This window comes from Chrysemys picta, chromosome 1 (assembly GCF_011386835.1).
Source record: "Chrysemys picta bellii isolate R12L10 chromosome 1, ASM1138683v2, whole genome shotgun sequence".
NCBI classification, from domain to species: domain Eukaryota; kingdom Metazoa; phylum Chordata; order Testudines; family Emydidae; genus Chrysemys; species Chrysemys picta.
Genome location: NC_088791.1, coordinates 126779426 through 126796140, shown reverse-complemented (window position 1 = coordinate 126796140; position 16715 = coordinate 126779426). Strand labels below are relative to the sequence as shown.

The 16715-nt window shown below is 42.6% G+C and overlaps 1 protein-coding gene across 5 annotated transcripts in view; it reads left to right on the top strand.

Moving 5' to 3' along the window:
* Positions 1-16715, top strand: part of KIAA0930 (KIAA0930 ortholog) — a 155673-nt gene that overhangs the window by 131988 nt on the left and 6970 nt on the right. For all 5 annotated transcript variants that reach the window (XM_005299925.5, XM_005299924.5, XM_042847444.2 and 2 more), the window contains exons 5-9: positions 2594-2695; positions 4198-4338; positions 8433-8627; positions 11211-11373; positions 15289-15444. In XM_005299925.5, coding sequence (XP_005299982.1) covers positions 2594-2695; positions 4198-4338; positions 8433-8627; positions 11211-11373; positions 15289-15444 — 757 coding nt within the window. The remainder of the gene's footprint in view (positions 1-2593; positions 2696-4197; positions 4339-8432; positions 8628-11210; positions 11374-15288; positions 15445-16715) is intronic.

Below are 16715 nucleotides of genomic sequence, written 5' to 3'. Positions count from 1 at the left end.
CCTGACTCTGAAAACAGGCAGCTGGAAACAATGCTATTTAGTGTGAACTCTTCCCCCACCCTCGTGCCCGTTATTCTCAGTAGGACATTAACTTTAAAGCATAAAGAGGACACTTTAAATGTCAGTGTCCACTATTTCGTTAGTGGACATTTTAGACAATGAAATGGGAAAGGGGGTGAGAATTGGGAGTTGCTGCAGAGCGGAAGAAAGGAGGAGAGGCACCGAGAGGAAGAAAAAGGAGGATGGGGATGAAAGTGTAACATGGAACAGAAAAAGTAATAGCCCTAAAGAGGGGCATATTTTCTCAGCGAGTGATGTTGAAATCAATAACTTACAAAATAAATAACTAAACATTTATATCTGGGCTGTCAATTAATCGCAGTTAACTCACATGATTAACGAAAAAAAATTAATTGTGATTAATCACTGTTTTAATCGCACTGTTAAACAATGGAATACCAATTGAAATTTATTAAATATTTTGGATGTTTTTCTACGTTTTCAAATATATTGATTTAAATTACAACACAGAATACGAAGTGTACAGTAATCACTTTATATTTTTATTACAAATTTTTGCATTGTAAAATAATAAACAAAAGAAATATTTTTCAGTTCACCTCAAACAAGTACCATAGGGCAATCTCTTTATTGCGAAAGCGCAACTTACAAATGTAGATTTGTTTGTTTGTTACATAACTGCACTCAAAAACAAAACAATGTAAAACTTCAGAGCATACAAGTTCACTCAGTCCTACTTCTTGTTCAGCCAATCGCTAAGAAAAACAAGTTTGTTTACATTTAGGGGAGATAATGCTGCCCACTTCTTATTTACAATATCACCTGAAAGTGAGAACAGAGGTTTGCATGGCACTTTTGTAGCCGGCATTGTAAGGTATTTACATGCCAGATTGTATGCCTCTTCATGCTTCGGCCACCATACCAGAGGACATGCTTCCATGCTGTTGACGCTTGTTAAAAAAATAATGTGTTAATTAAATTTGTGACTCAACTCCTTGGGGGAAATTGTATGTCTCTTGCTCTGTGTTTTACCCGCATTTTGCCATATATTTCATGTTATAGCAGTTTCAGATGATGACCCAGCATGTTCTTCATTTTAACAATACTTTCATGGCAGATTTGACAAAACACAAAGAAGGTACCAATGTGAGATTTCAAAAGATAGGTACGCCACTCGACCCAAGGTTTAAGAATCTGAAGTGCCTTCCAAAATCTGATTGGGATGGGGTGTGGAGCATGCTTTCAGAAGTCTTAAAAGAGCAACACTCTAATGCGGAAACTACAGAATCCGAACCACCAAAAAAGAAAATCAACCTTCTGCTGTTGGCATCTGACTCAGATGATGAAAATGAACACTGCACTGCTTTGGATTGTTATTGAGCAGAACCCATCATCAGCATGGACGCATGTCCTGTGGAATGGTGGTTGAAACATAAAGGGACATATGAATCTTTAACGCATCTGGCATGTAAATATCTTGCAACGCCAGCTACAACAGTGTCATGCAAACACCTGTTCTCACTTTCAGGTGACGTAAACAAGAAGTGGGCAGCATTATCTCCTGCAAATGTAAACAAACTTGTCTGAGTGATTGGCTAAACAAGAAGTAGGACTGAGTGGACTTGTAGGCTCTCAAGTTTTACATCGTTTTATTTTTGAATGCAATTATTTTTTGTACATAATTCTACATTTGTAAGTTCAACTTTCATGATAAAGAGATTGTACTATAGTACTTATATTAAGTGAATTGAAAAATACTATCTTTTACAGTACAAATATTTATAATAAAAATAAATATAAAGTGAGCACTGTACACTTTGTATTCTGTGTTGTAACTGAAATCAATACATTTGAAAATGTGGAAAACATCCAAAAATATTTATATAAATAGTATTCTATTATTGTTTAGCAGCTTGATTAATTGTGATTAATTTTTTTAATCTCTTGACAGCCCTAGTTTATACTTAGTCTATATTCTACCTTTGATCTCTGTGCAAACCTCCCATTGATACCAGTGGCACTTGGATTAAGAGTCGTATTTAGTCCTAAACGTATACCCTACCCATAGACTATATTTATAAATGTAGCTCAGCTCTCTCAGCAAAATGAGTTGGGCACTCCTAGCTTAAAGCAGAGGTTCTCAAACTGGGGAGTGTGCCCCTCTGTGAGGGTATGGAATGTATTCTGGGGGGGGGGGCATGAGACGCTATAGGGGAAAATAGAGTGTCTTAAGCCTATTGTAGAGGTGTCGCAGTATTGCCGTCCTTACTTTTGCATTGCCTTCAGAGGTGGGTGACCAGAAAACAGTGGCTGCTGTCTGGCCATCCAGCTCTGAAGGCAGCGCTGCTGTCAGCAGCAGCACAGACATAAGGATGACATGCGGTGGGAGGGGCATAAACTACTACAGACACAAAGAAGTTTGAGACCCACGGGCTTAAAGGAAGGTGAAATTCCCCTATAATATGCCTTTGGCCAGTTCCCCAATGTTTTACTATGGGTTTATTTTTAAGTATTCATAATTGTACATACATTCAAGAAATAAGGTCAATAACATCTTCAAAATTTCTTTCAGCAAGTATTTGCATCTCCAAGCAAACACCCAATGGACAGCAAAGGAGAGGAATCAAAGATCAGCTACCCTAACATATTCTTCATGATTGATAACTTTGAAGAGGTGGGTCTGTTATTAGAGTGGAAAATTTTCCTCATTTTTGTCCTATAATCTCCCTTTTCTATTGTGTGTCCAACTTGATATATTCCCACCACTATATCACTGCCCTGGACCACAAGGCAATAGTTTACTTAATTAGTCTTCATGGAGCCCCCTGACCATGATCCAGCCAGCTGGGCAAAGCCATGATTTTTTTCCAGAAACATTAATCTTATGTGACACTCCCAGGGGTACCCAGGATTGGTGAGGCACCTCACCACCATCTGCCATTAGTGTTGAGGCAGCTTTGTCTGTGCCTACTGTGAACCAGCTCCCTGAATCCACCAGTCTCTGGTAACATGAGCACTACGTTCCAGACCTCTGCAGGCCTTGCTCCCTCTGTGCAGTTTAATGAAAGGCACACATCAACACCTGAGTCCTCTCCGCGTGTTCCCTGGAGTGTCCAGCCCCTCATCCACTGAACACTCACAGAATTACCAGCCCTGCTGTTCCCAAAGGAACAGTACACACTAGCTTGTAGAATTCAGCTCCAGACCAGCATTTTGCTTGGCACCACAGCACGGAGCTATATTTGCAATGAAAACAAGAATATGTTTATTATCAAAGACTAGAGATTCAGGACATAGTGAGTAAGGATATTGGAAACAAATGGATAAATATAAAACAAAATCATAACATGCTTTCTAGTGACTAAACTTAGCTAACAGGTTATCCTCCTCTCTAAGGCAGTTTATCTCATCCAAAGTCCTCTTCAGCGTTTTCAGCCAAGGTTGGCTGAGACCCTGTTTTCAGGAATGCAAACGTGCTGTCTGTTTACTTCCTAGGTGCAGGATGAAGGGGTATCTTCTTTGCTTTCTAGAAATACCCCAGAGATCATTATCTTTGCTCATAGACAGGATAATCACCTGGGCCTTGTTTTTTCCTGTGTGCTCCTTTCCTGTTGAGCTTACATCTTTAATATTTGACTTCATATGTAAACGGGCAACCATTGTGTTTAACGGTACTTAATTTACATTACAACAGAGTGATGCACATTTCTTACCTCCTATCTGGAGGAAAACTGGTTTTTCATCTTTGCTGGTGGTTGATCCCTTGATACAGACTTTACAAACCTATTTTCAGTATATAGACATAACTCCTTATATAGTATCTGTACATACAATTCACAACAGTATTAATGACCAGTGTGACACCGGCTTTCATTTGAAATCTCACATGACATTCTGTGGTGAACTAGAACGTACACATGAAACTCATGAGATTTCTGTAACTCCTCCATACCCCATTGCCAGTTGGCATTAAGAAGTTCCTGGGTCGTAACTTAACACCCCAAACTTTCTGGGTATTGGAAACACAGATCTAGATCTGAATTTTCCAAGTGGCCCCTGTCTGTACAATGGGCTGAAGTAAAACCCTGGATCCTGAACACACTCGAGCTATGTCTAAAGGATCTAATCTCTACAGCTTTTCCTTTAAGTGTTTGGTTTCCTTGGATGCAATGGCAGGTGTTCAGTGACATGACCGTGGGGGAAGGCGAGATGGTCTGCGTGGAGCTGGTGGCCAGTGACAAAAGCAACACCTTCCAAGGAGTGATCTTCCAGGGATCCATCCGTTATGAAGCACTCAAGAAGGTCTATGACAACAGGGTAAGACACTTCCTCTCCAGAGAACCTCTTTTGCAGCAGTGGTGGTAGTGAAATTTCCATGATGTTTTCAGTACTATTGATGCAGCCATCAGCTTTTTGTCTTCTCAAGCTACTTATGCTGAGTGTCTGCTAGTCTTCATGGCTTTGAAAGTTACCAGAAACGGCTGTACGAAAGTCCACTAGTTTTAGTTCACACAGCTGTGGTGAACTGAAGTCATCAGAAGAGTCAGGCAACTCCTGATGTTTGACTGGGATTTAAAATTGGTAGGAACCCAAGAAATCTAAGTGAACCAGGTGTGAATCCTAAGAAACTTTCCAGTTCTGTAATAAAAAGAATGTTTTGCCATACCACTTTTTTGTATGATCCTCTTCTTTTCCGAGGTACCTATAGTTATCTTCTAAGAGCTGGGAAGACCCTCTTAGCATTTTTACACCTGTTGGTTTTAACCTTTCACTGTTGTGTCTTGTTACATAAATACAGTAACTCCTCACTTAGTCGGCCCGGTTAACATTGTTTCGTTGTTATGTTTCCGATCAATTAGGGAACATGCTCGTTTAAAGTTGCACAATGCTCCCTTATAAGGTCGTTTGGCAGCTGCCTGCTATGTCCACTGCTTGCAGAAAGAGCAGCTCATTGGAGCTAGCTGGTGGGGGCGTGAAACCAGGGTGGACCGGCAGCCCTCCTATCAGCTTGGCAGCCTCCCAGCAGGCTATCAATTGTCTGGGAGTTCAGCTGTCCCTCCCACCACTGCTCTGTGCTGCTCCCGCACCTCTGCCTTGGAGCTGCTTTCGGGAGCCTCCTACTTGCTGTGCTGGGGAGGAGGGGCTAATGTCAGGGTGTCCCCCTCCCAGCTCCTGCCCCCCATCTCTGCAGAGCGGGCGGGGACATGACAGGACTCAGGACGGAGGGAGCTTGCTGGCAGTAGTTGCTGTCTCAACTTGCTGATCTGCTTAAAAAGGCAGTGTACTTAAAGTGGGGTCAGCATACTTAAAGGGGCAATGCGCAGCTATCTCACACACATGGTGTGTGTCTCTGTCTCTCTCTGCCATACTGTGTCTCCTCCCCAATTTGTGCTGCCTTGTAGAGTGTGAGGCTGCATTAACAACATGTTAACCATTGAGGGCTCAGCCGAGTGCTAGTTCATCTTTTAGCAGTAAGGCATTCCCTGGGAAATATCCCACCCTCTGACTCCACCCCCTCAACCAAGCTTCACAATCATCATTGCTGTGTACAGTATTAAATTGTTTGTTTAAAACTTATACTGTGTGTGTGTGTGTGTGTGTGTGTGTGTGTGTGTGTGTGTGTGTGTGTATGTGTGTGTATATATATATATATATATAAAATGTGTGTGTGTGTGTGTGTGTGTGTGTGTGTATAGTCTTTTGTCTGGCAAAAAAAAAGGTCCCTGGAATCTAACCCCTCCTCCCCACCATTTACATTAATTCTTGTGGGGAAATTGGATTCACTTAACATCATTTCGCTTAAAGTAGCATTTTTCAGGAACATAACTACAACGTTAAGCAAGGATTTACTGTGTCTCTCTCTCTTGGGTGCATTCTATATGTCCACATGGTTTGAAAGGACTCCTGCAGTTTTCTTAGCCACTGAAGTATTAATTTGCTATGGAAATGTGAAATATTAACAGTAATGGCTTATAATTCACATACACTTGGTGTAGAATTCCAGAGAGAGTGAGAACCAGCAATAGAACCTCCCAGAGAGCTCAGCACTGAAGGCAGCTCTGACAAACATGCTAAAAAGTTGATCTTAACTAAGGAGGTTTGCCTCCCTCTACCATAAGCTCAAGCTAACTCTAGAAGACATTAGATCATTGGCTAGGCTTTATGTTTTGGAAATTTAAATTGTAAAATATACATCTCTGCCAAATGAGAGCAAATTCTCAGATCCAACAGTCTGATTCTGAATCCAGCAATATATGCATCAGTTCACCTGTGAGACCAGGGAGGGCTGTACCTATTCTATTTTGACTCCATAGACTTTCTTTTCTCCCCCACCCCCCTTAAAAGAGAGGGCCTGAATAATGTTGTCTCAAGAAAAATAGTTTTTGCTCCTGTATTAACATAGTTTCAGGAGACCATGGGACTGCTTCTCTAGCCCACCTATACCTCATGCCATGTGAGTCTACGGTTTTGTACAATCAGAAGGTGTGTCCGCACAGAAGACACAGTAGAGTGGAAAACATCTAGTGGGAAGTCAAAATGTGGTGTATCTAATACACAGGAGGGCAAACTACGGCCCGCGGGCCACATCCGGCCCCTGGGACTGTCCTGTCCGGCCCCTGAGCTCCTGGCCCAGGATGCTAGTCCCCGGCCCCTCCCCTGCTGTTCCCTCTCCCCCGCAGCCTCAGCTCACTGCGCCACTGGTGCAATGCTCTGGGCGGCGGAGCAGAGAGCTCCTGGGGCAGCGCAGCTGCAGAGCCAGGGCCTGATCCGGTGCTCTGTGCTGCGTGGCTGCCTGTCCTGGTGCAGCTGCACCACCAGCCAGGCAGCGCGGTAAGGGGGTGGGAAGCGGGGGGGTGGGGGGGTGGATAGAGGGCAGGGGAGTTTGGGGGGTGGTCAGGAGCCAGGGGTGTGGATAGGGGTTGGGGTGGTCAGAGGGCAGGGAACGGGGGCATTGAATGGGAGCAGGGGTCCCAGGGGAGCAGTCAGGAAGGAGAGGCGGGGTTGGATGGGGCGGCGGGGGGCAGTTAGGGGCAGGGGGTCTGGGGGCGGTCAGGAAGAAGGTGTGGTTGGATGGGGCAGGGTCCCAGGGGGGCAGTCAGGAAGGAGAAGGGGAGTTGGATGGGGCAGGGGATCCGGGACAGGCGGGGGACAGAGAGCAGGGTGGGTGGATGGGGCAGGAGTCCCCGGGGGGCCATCAGGGAGTGGGGAGGTTGGATGGGGCAGGAGTCCCAGGGGGACTGTCAGGAGGCGAGAAGCGGGAGTGGGGGTCAGATGGGGGTCAGGGGCCAGGCCACGCCTGGCTGTTTAGGAAGGCACAGCCTCCCCTAACCCGCCCTCCATGCAATTTCAGAAACCCGATGCGGCCCTCAGGCCAAAAAGTTTGCCCGCCCCTGATCTAATACATAATAGCTAAGGAATGTCCCTGCATACTGCTAATGATGTATGTGTGTGATTTCACTGCAATTTCTAGTTGTTATGTTAGCTGAAATAGACTAGTTAGATTTGTTAAGTACGCTAAGTTGCAGACTAGGGGGGACTCTAAATCTGAACTTTGATCCATTGTCATTTTTTGCTACTACTTGAGGAAAAGGAAGAAAGTGTGACTGTATTTTTGAAAGCTGCTTGGTTTCACTTGGCCATATTAATCCCTGGTATAACTCTAATGTGACTCATTTTTCACCAGGAATAAATTTGACCCATTATCTTTAACTGCTGAGAATTTTGAAACACATAAAACTTCAGGAATAAATTTCCATTTATTTCAACAGGCTGATCATTGACCATTTTGTGACCTAACCCTTTTTCAAACCTGTTTTCTCTGTTAACTGGGAATTGATCCATGACATCTGGTGTGTTTGTTTAAAAAGTATCAGGTTAACCTTTGTGACAGACTATTTTGTTCAGGTTGGTTGTGTATTTGGACTAGTCGGCTCTTTATTCTTGCTAGGCAGTGTTGCCTAGTGGATAGGACACTGGACTGGGAATCAGAAGACCTGGGTTCTATTCCTAGCTTTGCCACTGATCCACTGTGAGGGAATTGCCTGAGCTCGGTTGCCTCAGTTTTCCCATCTGTAAACTGGGGATGTCATCCTCCTTTGTAAACTGCTTTGAGAACTACAGATGAAAAATGCTATATAAGAGCTAAGTGTTGTTCATTATCTACTACTATTTATTATTTTGATTTTAGACCAACATTTTGAAAGTGCTCCCAAACCCTGATTTGCACAACTGTGTGTGCATAAAATTCACAGTTCCAAAAATGTAGGCCTTAATGTTTTGCATTGGTGTTATTGTGTGATGCTGACAGGCACCTCTACAAATGTTCTATAGAATTACAGTGTAGAGCAAATGTATGCTCTAATGTTTAGCAATTCATGTTACATGCTTCTTTCCTTTTCTGTGCATTGAAGGTGAGCGTTGCAGCTAAGATGGCTCAAAGGATGTCCTTTGGCTTTTATAAGTACAGCAACATGGAGTTTGTACGGATGAAGGGGCCCCAAGGTAAAGGACATGCAGAGATGGCAGTGAGTCGAGTTTCAACCGGAGACACTTCTCCATATGGAACGGAGGAAGATTCGAACCCAGGGTCCCCTGTGCATGAGAGAGTAAGTAGTATATGGAAATATTGGATGGCAAAATAAACATTAATGCACCTTGCTTCAGAAACCAACATGTGGGCCAGTGCTGTGATTAGTCAGACGTTTGCTTCTGCATGTTGTGTACAGCCAGTAGGTTGGTTGCTTTCTGTGCCCATTGCTCTTGACCAGATAGTGGATATAGAAAATTATCAGACTACTCCACAGTTTTGGAGGGATATTTTAATGAAGCAATAGCCAGGGTGGTGCAAGTCAAAACTGAGGCCCTGTCTCCTTTGTGCAGAAATCAAAAGATCCCACTGCAATTTCCATAAGAGATGGGGGTTCCCTACTAAAAGGTGCTGTTGTAATTTAAATTATTGTATGCATTACTACTAAATCTAATAGGACACAGCACAATGAGGAGGCACTTTCAGGGAATTTTGTCACAAATGTGACTTTTAGTCTGGGACCTGTATATTATTAAGGCAAAGATTAGGGCCCCAATCCAGCAAAGCACTTAAGTACATGCTTAACTTGTAAGCATGAGGCTAGTTCAGTTGACTTCAGTGGGCCTTCACCTGGAGTAAGATATTATTCCATGTGAGAAGAGAGATCACAATCTGGCCATAATTCAGTTCTAAGCACAGTTTCAACTAAGCTGTTTTGCCTGGCTAGTAGGGATGAAGCCATACTGTGTTAGAACTATTTTTAAGAGCCAGGTCCTAGCCTAGGCAGTTACTGATGTATTCTCCTATACAGAGTGATGGTTTATGGATGGAATACACTACCAAAAGAGCCCCAGGAAACAATGACTGCAAGCCACTTTATTCTATAGGTCTCAGCAGTGGGCTCTGCCCCTCCTTCCTCAAAGTGCCTGTTTCATAGATTATGGTGAGAAGGGACACTTCTGCTCATCTGACCTCATGCATGAAACAAGCAATCTCGTTTGGTCAAGGAGAGCTGAACAGGACTTCTGCAAAGCTCATCCATGCTACCCCTTTGTTTGGCCACTGCAGTGTGAAAAGACCTTCCTGTGTCCGTGGCTTCCCAAAGGGGCGAGAAGAACTGCCACCACAGTGCTCTCCATGCTTTGCTGGTCTGCTGAGTGAAAGATCAGGCTCCTCAACCAAGCCTGGTGTCTCATATCCTAGAGTTCGTTTCCCTGCATTGCAACTTTGACGAGCCAGGCCTTGAGGGAGTTCCTGGTCTCTCCGTGTCTCAAGACTTCCAGTGTTCTTACTTGATGGTTGCTTGTGTCTTAACATTACCCTGCTGGTAATGGTTTTAATTGTGCATAGTTTACTATTGTTTTTCCATGTATGTGTTATATCTAGTGTGTATAGAATAAAGAAAATGCTTTTTCTAAGGCAGCCAGAAAATAGAGACTAAATACAAAAACAGGAGGATCAGATGGGTGTAAAAAAGCTTTTTGAATTTTTCATATGAATGACAGAGAAATGATGTGGAGGGATTCTGCAGTGCACTACCAACCTGGCAGACTTTGTTGTCATCTTCAATCATGTGTCACATAGCTCTTTATACGCAGGGACAGATACGAGCAATGTAAGACTGCATCCTACAAGCGGCAGCAAAATTGTTAAATTAACTGTGTAGAGAAGAAAAGATGAGATGGGGATTTCTGAGGCAGCAAAGTAGCTATCCATTTTTTCACTTGAAAAGAAACCATTAAAGTAATACTAGCAGCAGCACTCAACCAAGGCAGTGAAAGCGTTCCTGAACTGGTCAGTCCTAGTCCTGGTTTGGCCCAAGAGAAACTGTCTTTTCTTTACTTTTCCATCCTCTGGCTTTGCTCCACTCTAGGCAGCTGTCTCCATGCAATTGTCATCACGTAGCCTAACTAATCATTACTAGTCCTTTCCGCACATTTTCTCATCTGCCATAATGATGTACTGACTTCATTTTCACATCAGCATCCTGGTCTAAGTAGTTGCTTCCTGCCCCTGCCTGTGAGACAGAATGACCTTTCTAAAAGATTCTATAAGGCAAGAAAAGTCAACCTCATTTCCAAGGCAAGGTGCATGTGCCATTCATATGCCAATCCACAACTTTAATAGTTGTTCATTCTTGTTTTCTTCTCCGTTTTGCCTAACTTTTTAATGTTAAGGTTGATATATTTTTATTGTTACCCAAATCAGTTTATAAATCTTTTTTTCTCTAGTTTTGTTTCCTATGAATGAGGTGCTCAATAGACAGCCCTGAAGAATGAAGCCCTCTCTTTACTCACAGCACAAATAGCCGCGGTGCCAGACACTCTGCTCTACCTCCACCTTGACAAACACTTCTACGCATGAAGGGTTGTCCAGTCACCATGGTTCATTTGCTTCTTGAGCACTGTGCTGAAACAACCAGTGAGAGTGCCAGCTGTGGTGGTGATTTTTGCTAGCCTTACTGAGACAGCCAAATAAAAAGAGAGTTCAAACAGGAATTAATTCAGGGAAGTCCCCAGGCCTGTGTTATACAGGAGGTCAGACTAGATAGATCACAGTGGTCTCTTTTGGCCTTAGAATCTACGAACTCATTACATAGAAGCAGAAGTCATCAAATAAAACTCTGCCTCCAAAAATTCTTCTGTTCCTATTTCCCTTTCAGGTCACTTCCTTCAGCACACCACCGACCCCAGAGCGCAACAATCGGCCATCCTTTTTCTCCCCATCCCTCAAGAGGAAAGTGCCCCGAAATCGGATCGCTGAGATGAAAAAATCCCACTCGGCAAATGATAGCGAGGAATTCTTTCGAGACGACGATGACGGAGGTGAGGGAGATTACATCAGAGAACCCAAGTGGTCTGGCTTAGGGTACAGAGCTCGGGAAAGAGATCAAAGCTGAGATTTTCAAGGGGCCCTAGGCAAGATACGCACCCAACTCCACTGAAAGTGTACTAAGCATGCACTGATTTTCATTGGGCACCTAACCCCTTTAGAAAACTTTTGAAAATCTGATCCTGACTATTCCTACCTGCTTCTAATAATACCCTTCTTTATCTGGGGGGAAATTGTGAGAAGAGAATCCTTCATTTCAGATGCACTTTCCAAGGCAGTAATGTACAATAAACTCCCCTGAATACCTTGTGTAATAAAGGCCTGACCCAAAGCTGATTGAAGCCAATGGAAAGGCTCCCATTGACTTACATGGGATTTGGATCAGGTCCTAAGTGCACCGATAAAAAGTCTGATACTACTAATGAATTGCACTTATGCATTTAATGATTTAACACTTCATACAGATCTTAGCATATTTTCTCTCTCCACTTCTAATTAAATTAGACTTGGTTATTTAATAGGAAAAACCAACAAGATTAATATTGAGCCCCATTCTGAAGATAAGTGAATACAATCACCTTATTTTCCAGATCATAATTTTATAATATAAAAACTCATTGAGGAGAAAGTCAGAACTGTTTTTCATATTCAAAAATGTATTCAGTAGGAAGGCCAACAAAATTAGGCCCCTATTGATATGATAATATGTAAATACAAAGGTGGTATTTTCTAGATCACAAAATGTTAATAGAAATGATCAGTCACTGTTATTTTATATCAGTCAAATTTCAATTAATTTTGACCAGATTATCCAACCAGAAACCATGCAAAATTAATCCCCAATTAATGTCTTGGTAAATACATTAATTTCTAGATCAGAGTTTCAAATAAAAAAGCAAACTTCAGTAACAACATTCCTTTCAAATTCTGTGAAATAAAATCAAGGCACTGATCTTCATCTAAATTCTTGAAATGTTCATCCACAGACACCACTCCCCTCCCCTCCCCTTTCCCTTAATTTTACTATTCAAAAAATTCACCACTTCATCATAACCAGAGAAGATATACTTCGCATACGTGACTAGACAAAGTTTAGCACGAGAGCCGAGGCCTGAATCCTGTACTGTGTAGTGTGTGGGGGAAAACTGCTGTGACTACACAGAGTCCCACTGACTTTGTTGTGTTCCTGCTGCATGCAACACACTGTGGGATAGGGGCCTGTGGGACTAATCCTACTGAACTTGCAGTTGGTTATAATGCTTACTGTGATATCAGTGGGACAAGACTCATGATCGTTTACTCTGATCTCCTGCATGTTGCAGGCCACAGACCTTCACCCACCTTCTCCTGCAATAGGCCTATAACCAGTGGCTGAGTTACTAAGGTCCTCAAATCTTGATTTAAAGACTTCCAGTTACAGAAAATCCACTATTTACTCTAGTTCAAACCAACTCCAGATCCATGCACCATGCTGCAGAGCAAGGTGAAAAAGCCCTAGGGTCTCTGCCATTCTGACCTGAGGAAAAATTCCTTCCTAACCCTAAATATGGTGATCAGTTTGCCGCTGAGTATGTGGGCGAGACACCTGGGAAAGAATTCTTTCCAGTAATTCAGAGTAATTCCCCATCTAGTGTCCCATCTCTGGCCATTGGAGATATTTGCTAATAGCAGTCATGGATGGGCCATACATTATTGTAGGCCACCTCATTATATCATCCTCTATATAAATTTATGAAACTCAGTCTTGAAACAAGTTAGGGTTTTTGCCCCATTACACCCCTTGGAAGGCTGTTCCAGAACTTTGCTCCTGTGATGGTTAGAAACCTTCATCTAATTTCAAGCCTACACTTGCTGATGGCCAGTTTATATCCATGGTAGTAAAATACTTTACTCTGTAATGTTTTGCAGAATCAGACTCTAAAACAGTAAATCCTAGTGACAAAAATTCTCACTACTTAAACTTTTGCTCTTCTTATGAGTTGGGGTCTCTCTCTTTCTTTCACTCCCTAGGAAAATATAGATTTGTTTACCATTATAATAAATCTTTTATTTTAATCTCAAAACCACTGAACTCAATCTCTCCTGATCTAAAAAGGACACAAATATTACAAGAGTAGTTCAGGTTAGAGCGTTAGAACCAGATAGAATTACTGGAATTTTGTTGGGAATCCAGACATATTTTAACATGTTGTAATAAGGGGTTAAATTTACCCATAGATCTAGAATTTAAAAATAGATAAGTAACGTACATTAATTTGGTTCGTGGACTTCAGAAACCCAAGAATCCTAATGTTATTTGCTTGGAAAGTTGTTGAACTTCAGAGGCATAGCACAGAACTTACAAACCAGGGGGAAGGAGGACTAAGCCACCTTGGAGCCCTCCCCAGTCTTGGGCTGCTCTGGGAGAATGAAGAAGCCCTCGGTATCACTTAAAGATCACTGGGGGCTTGTCTAAGTTGTGGTAGCCTCTCTGCGTTGCCCTGTAGGCCTCTGCATAGCCTGGAATGTGTTCAGTACTGCATGCTGCCACTGGCAGGATTTGCCACTATGCCAGGATTTGCCAGGGGATCCTTGGAGGACAGTCTTTTGGCTTTCTTCCGCCATGCTTGTGCCTGGGGAATCCTGCTCCAGACAGAGCTTTTAGGGCCCAGTTATGGTGCTGTGGCCTTTTTACCAGGCGTAAAGGTACCAGAGCAGTGGTGAGGCTCTGATCTCCGGATTCTGAAAGATTGATGCGCAATCCTCTAAGAACCCCTACTTTTTCCGCTGCCTTGGTTTACAGATGAGGCATATTTCCTTCTGCTATCTCTACTTTTTTTTTTTCTGAAGATTTTATTCAATCAGAATTTAATCAATTAGATGTGGGGTAAAGTTTTCAGTAGCACCCAAATCATTTTTGAAAATGAGTTAGGCACCTAAGTCACTTACATGCTTTTCAAAACTTTGTCCAAAGTCTAATTGAACTGAATTGGTCACATACTAACTAAATTGTTGATAATACTCTTTTGACCCTAAAATGCTAGATCTATGTATGTTTGGTCTGAGTGGGAGGGAAAAAAAGATTTATGGGCTGAACACCTCTAGGTCTCTGACAGTGAAGAGGAAAGATGAGATTGTCTTCTCACATCCTTTGTTCTAGGTGTTGCTGGAATGGTCACTCCTACACATTTTTCTACTGTTAAGGCCTTTTGGTTCTGATCTATCTTTGGGTTTTGAGCAACTCCCCCCTAGAGTTGGGATTTCAGATCCCAAGTTTTTGTTCAGCCCAATCTCTACTTTTAATCACTGTTGTTCCTTATTAAGTCCCTGTTGTTCCTTTGAGAGCCTATTTGTGGAACTGTAGATTGACAATGTAAAGAAAGCCATATGGCAGGGGATCCCAAGCTGTGGTCCACGGAATACTTGATGGAGGGATGAACTGAACTGGTTCATCACATGATTCTGCCTCTTCTGGTTTCCAGGTGTTGATCTTAGTTGAGAGCTAAAAATACATTAATTTCCTAATATTACTTTTCCATATAAGCAATTTCTGTACAGGGATATTTTGTGATTAAGAACATCTCTGTATCCAACATTCTAGAAGAGCCCAAGCTCCACACTGTTGGTGGACCACTAGAGGATAACAGCTTACTACTTCCCGCAGCTAATGGAGTCATTCTGTTAGTTCAAGTGGTAATGGTATATGCCATGCAAGACCCTGCATTCAACTGCTACTAATGACCTCTGCCTGATGAAAGTGTATCAATGCCCTGCATGGAATTCAGCTCTAGATGATAATTTACAACCCCACCACTACCATCCTATTTGTGATGGGTTCTTTTCAAGATGAAACTGATATCTGAACGTGCCAGGGACATGGTGGCTATAAAGCACAATTACTTTAAGGTTATTGTCTTCTACCTTGACAGATCTGCAAAATGCTTCGAATCTAAGGTCACGGTCCTTATCTGGAACAGGACGGTCTCTGGTTGGCTCATGGCTGAAGTTAAACAGAACAGATGAAAACTTTCTACTCTATGCACATTTAACCTATGTCACTTTGCCACTGCATCGAATTTTAACAGGTGAAACCTTTCAGATCTTCCCATAAATACCAGAAATGGGCTAGTCCCCAGGTGTCGCACACCTGTGAGTTAGCTAGTGTCTTAGGGTTACGCTTCCTATAAAACTATCAAATGATATTTTCTTTTCCCTACAGTCACGTCAATTGAATACTGCCCAGTTAGTTGACCTATGTCACAGCCACAGCATAGGCTTTCAGTAGTGGGGTTAGATGCCCTTCATATATTTTGCTCTTGACAATCTATGTAGAACTCCTAAACACTCCCCTCCCATTGCACTATTTTCAAGGGCCATGTAAGTTGATATACAAGGTGATATATGTACACCAGTGCACAGATTTATATCCAGCTAACTCCAATCTGTCTACTAAAGACAGAAATTATTGATGGGCTGAGGGAAACAACTGGAAGGATCTGCACTAGTGCAATCAATTGAGGGAACATACACACCTTTCCATGATAAGGCTGTCAGTCTAGAGTTCCTGTAGGATCCTGGGCTGCTTATGGATGCGGAGAAAGCAGCAGTGATCAAGAGTTCTTGTTTATGTCGGTCTGGAGACTGTGGCACTTCTCTTGAGGCAAACCTAACCATGCCCCTTTCAGCTCCAGATTGGAGCATTGTAATACCCTGTCCATGAAGTTACCCTTTAAGACCACTTAGCAAGTTAAGGCAGTGCAATATTTAGTTGCCCATTTACATAACGTTTCATGCTATAATACAACTGTGCTCCATAGTCTACACGGGCTCAAAGATATTTTTTTGGTTGCAATCGAAGGAGCTGGTTTTGATCTGGGAAGGTATTTGTTACTTGGACCTCCTGTATCTTAGAATTCATCTCTCTCTTTGTGCTCCAGTCCAGCAGTTGAGCTCACCTGGGACATGTGAGCTGATAGGTACTAGATTGGTTTGTCTGTGTGCAGAGCTTTCACCTAATGAAATCACTTCTTGCAGTTCCAGTAAAACCCCAAATTTATTGCAATTCAAGGAACATTATAAACATTATCTGTTTGTCAGGGTCTTCCTGTGAGGTTGCTTGAAGAGGGGGTGGACTTGTAATAGGGGAGCTTTTATTACATATCCAACTAACGCTGAAAGAGAGAACTGACATGCCTATCATGCCTCCAGTTGCACTATCCTATTATAATAATAGCTTGCAACTATATGCTAGTTTTTATCCAGGGATCTCAAAGCACTTTACAAAGATGCATCAGTATTATCCCCCTTTTACAGACTGTGAAACGGAGGCAGTGGCAAATGCTGTAGATAGCAAAGA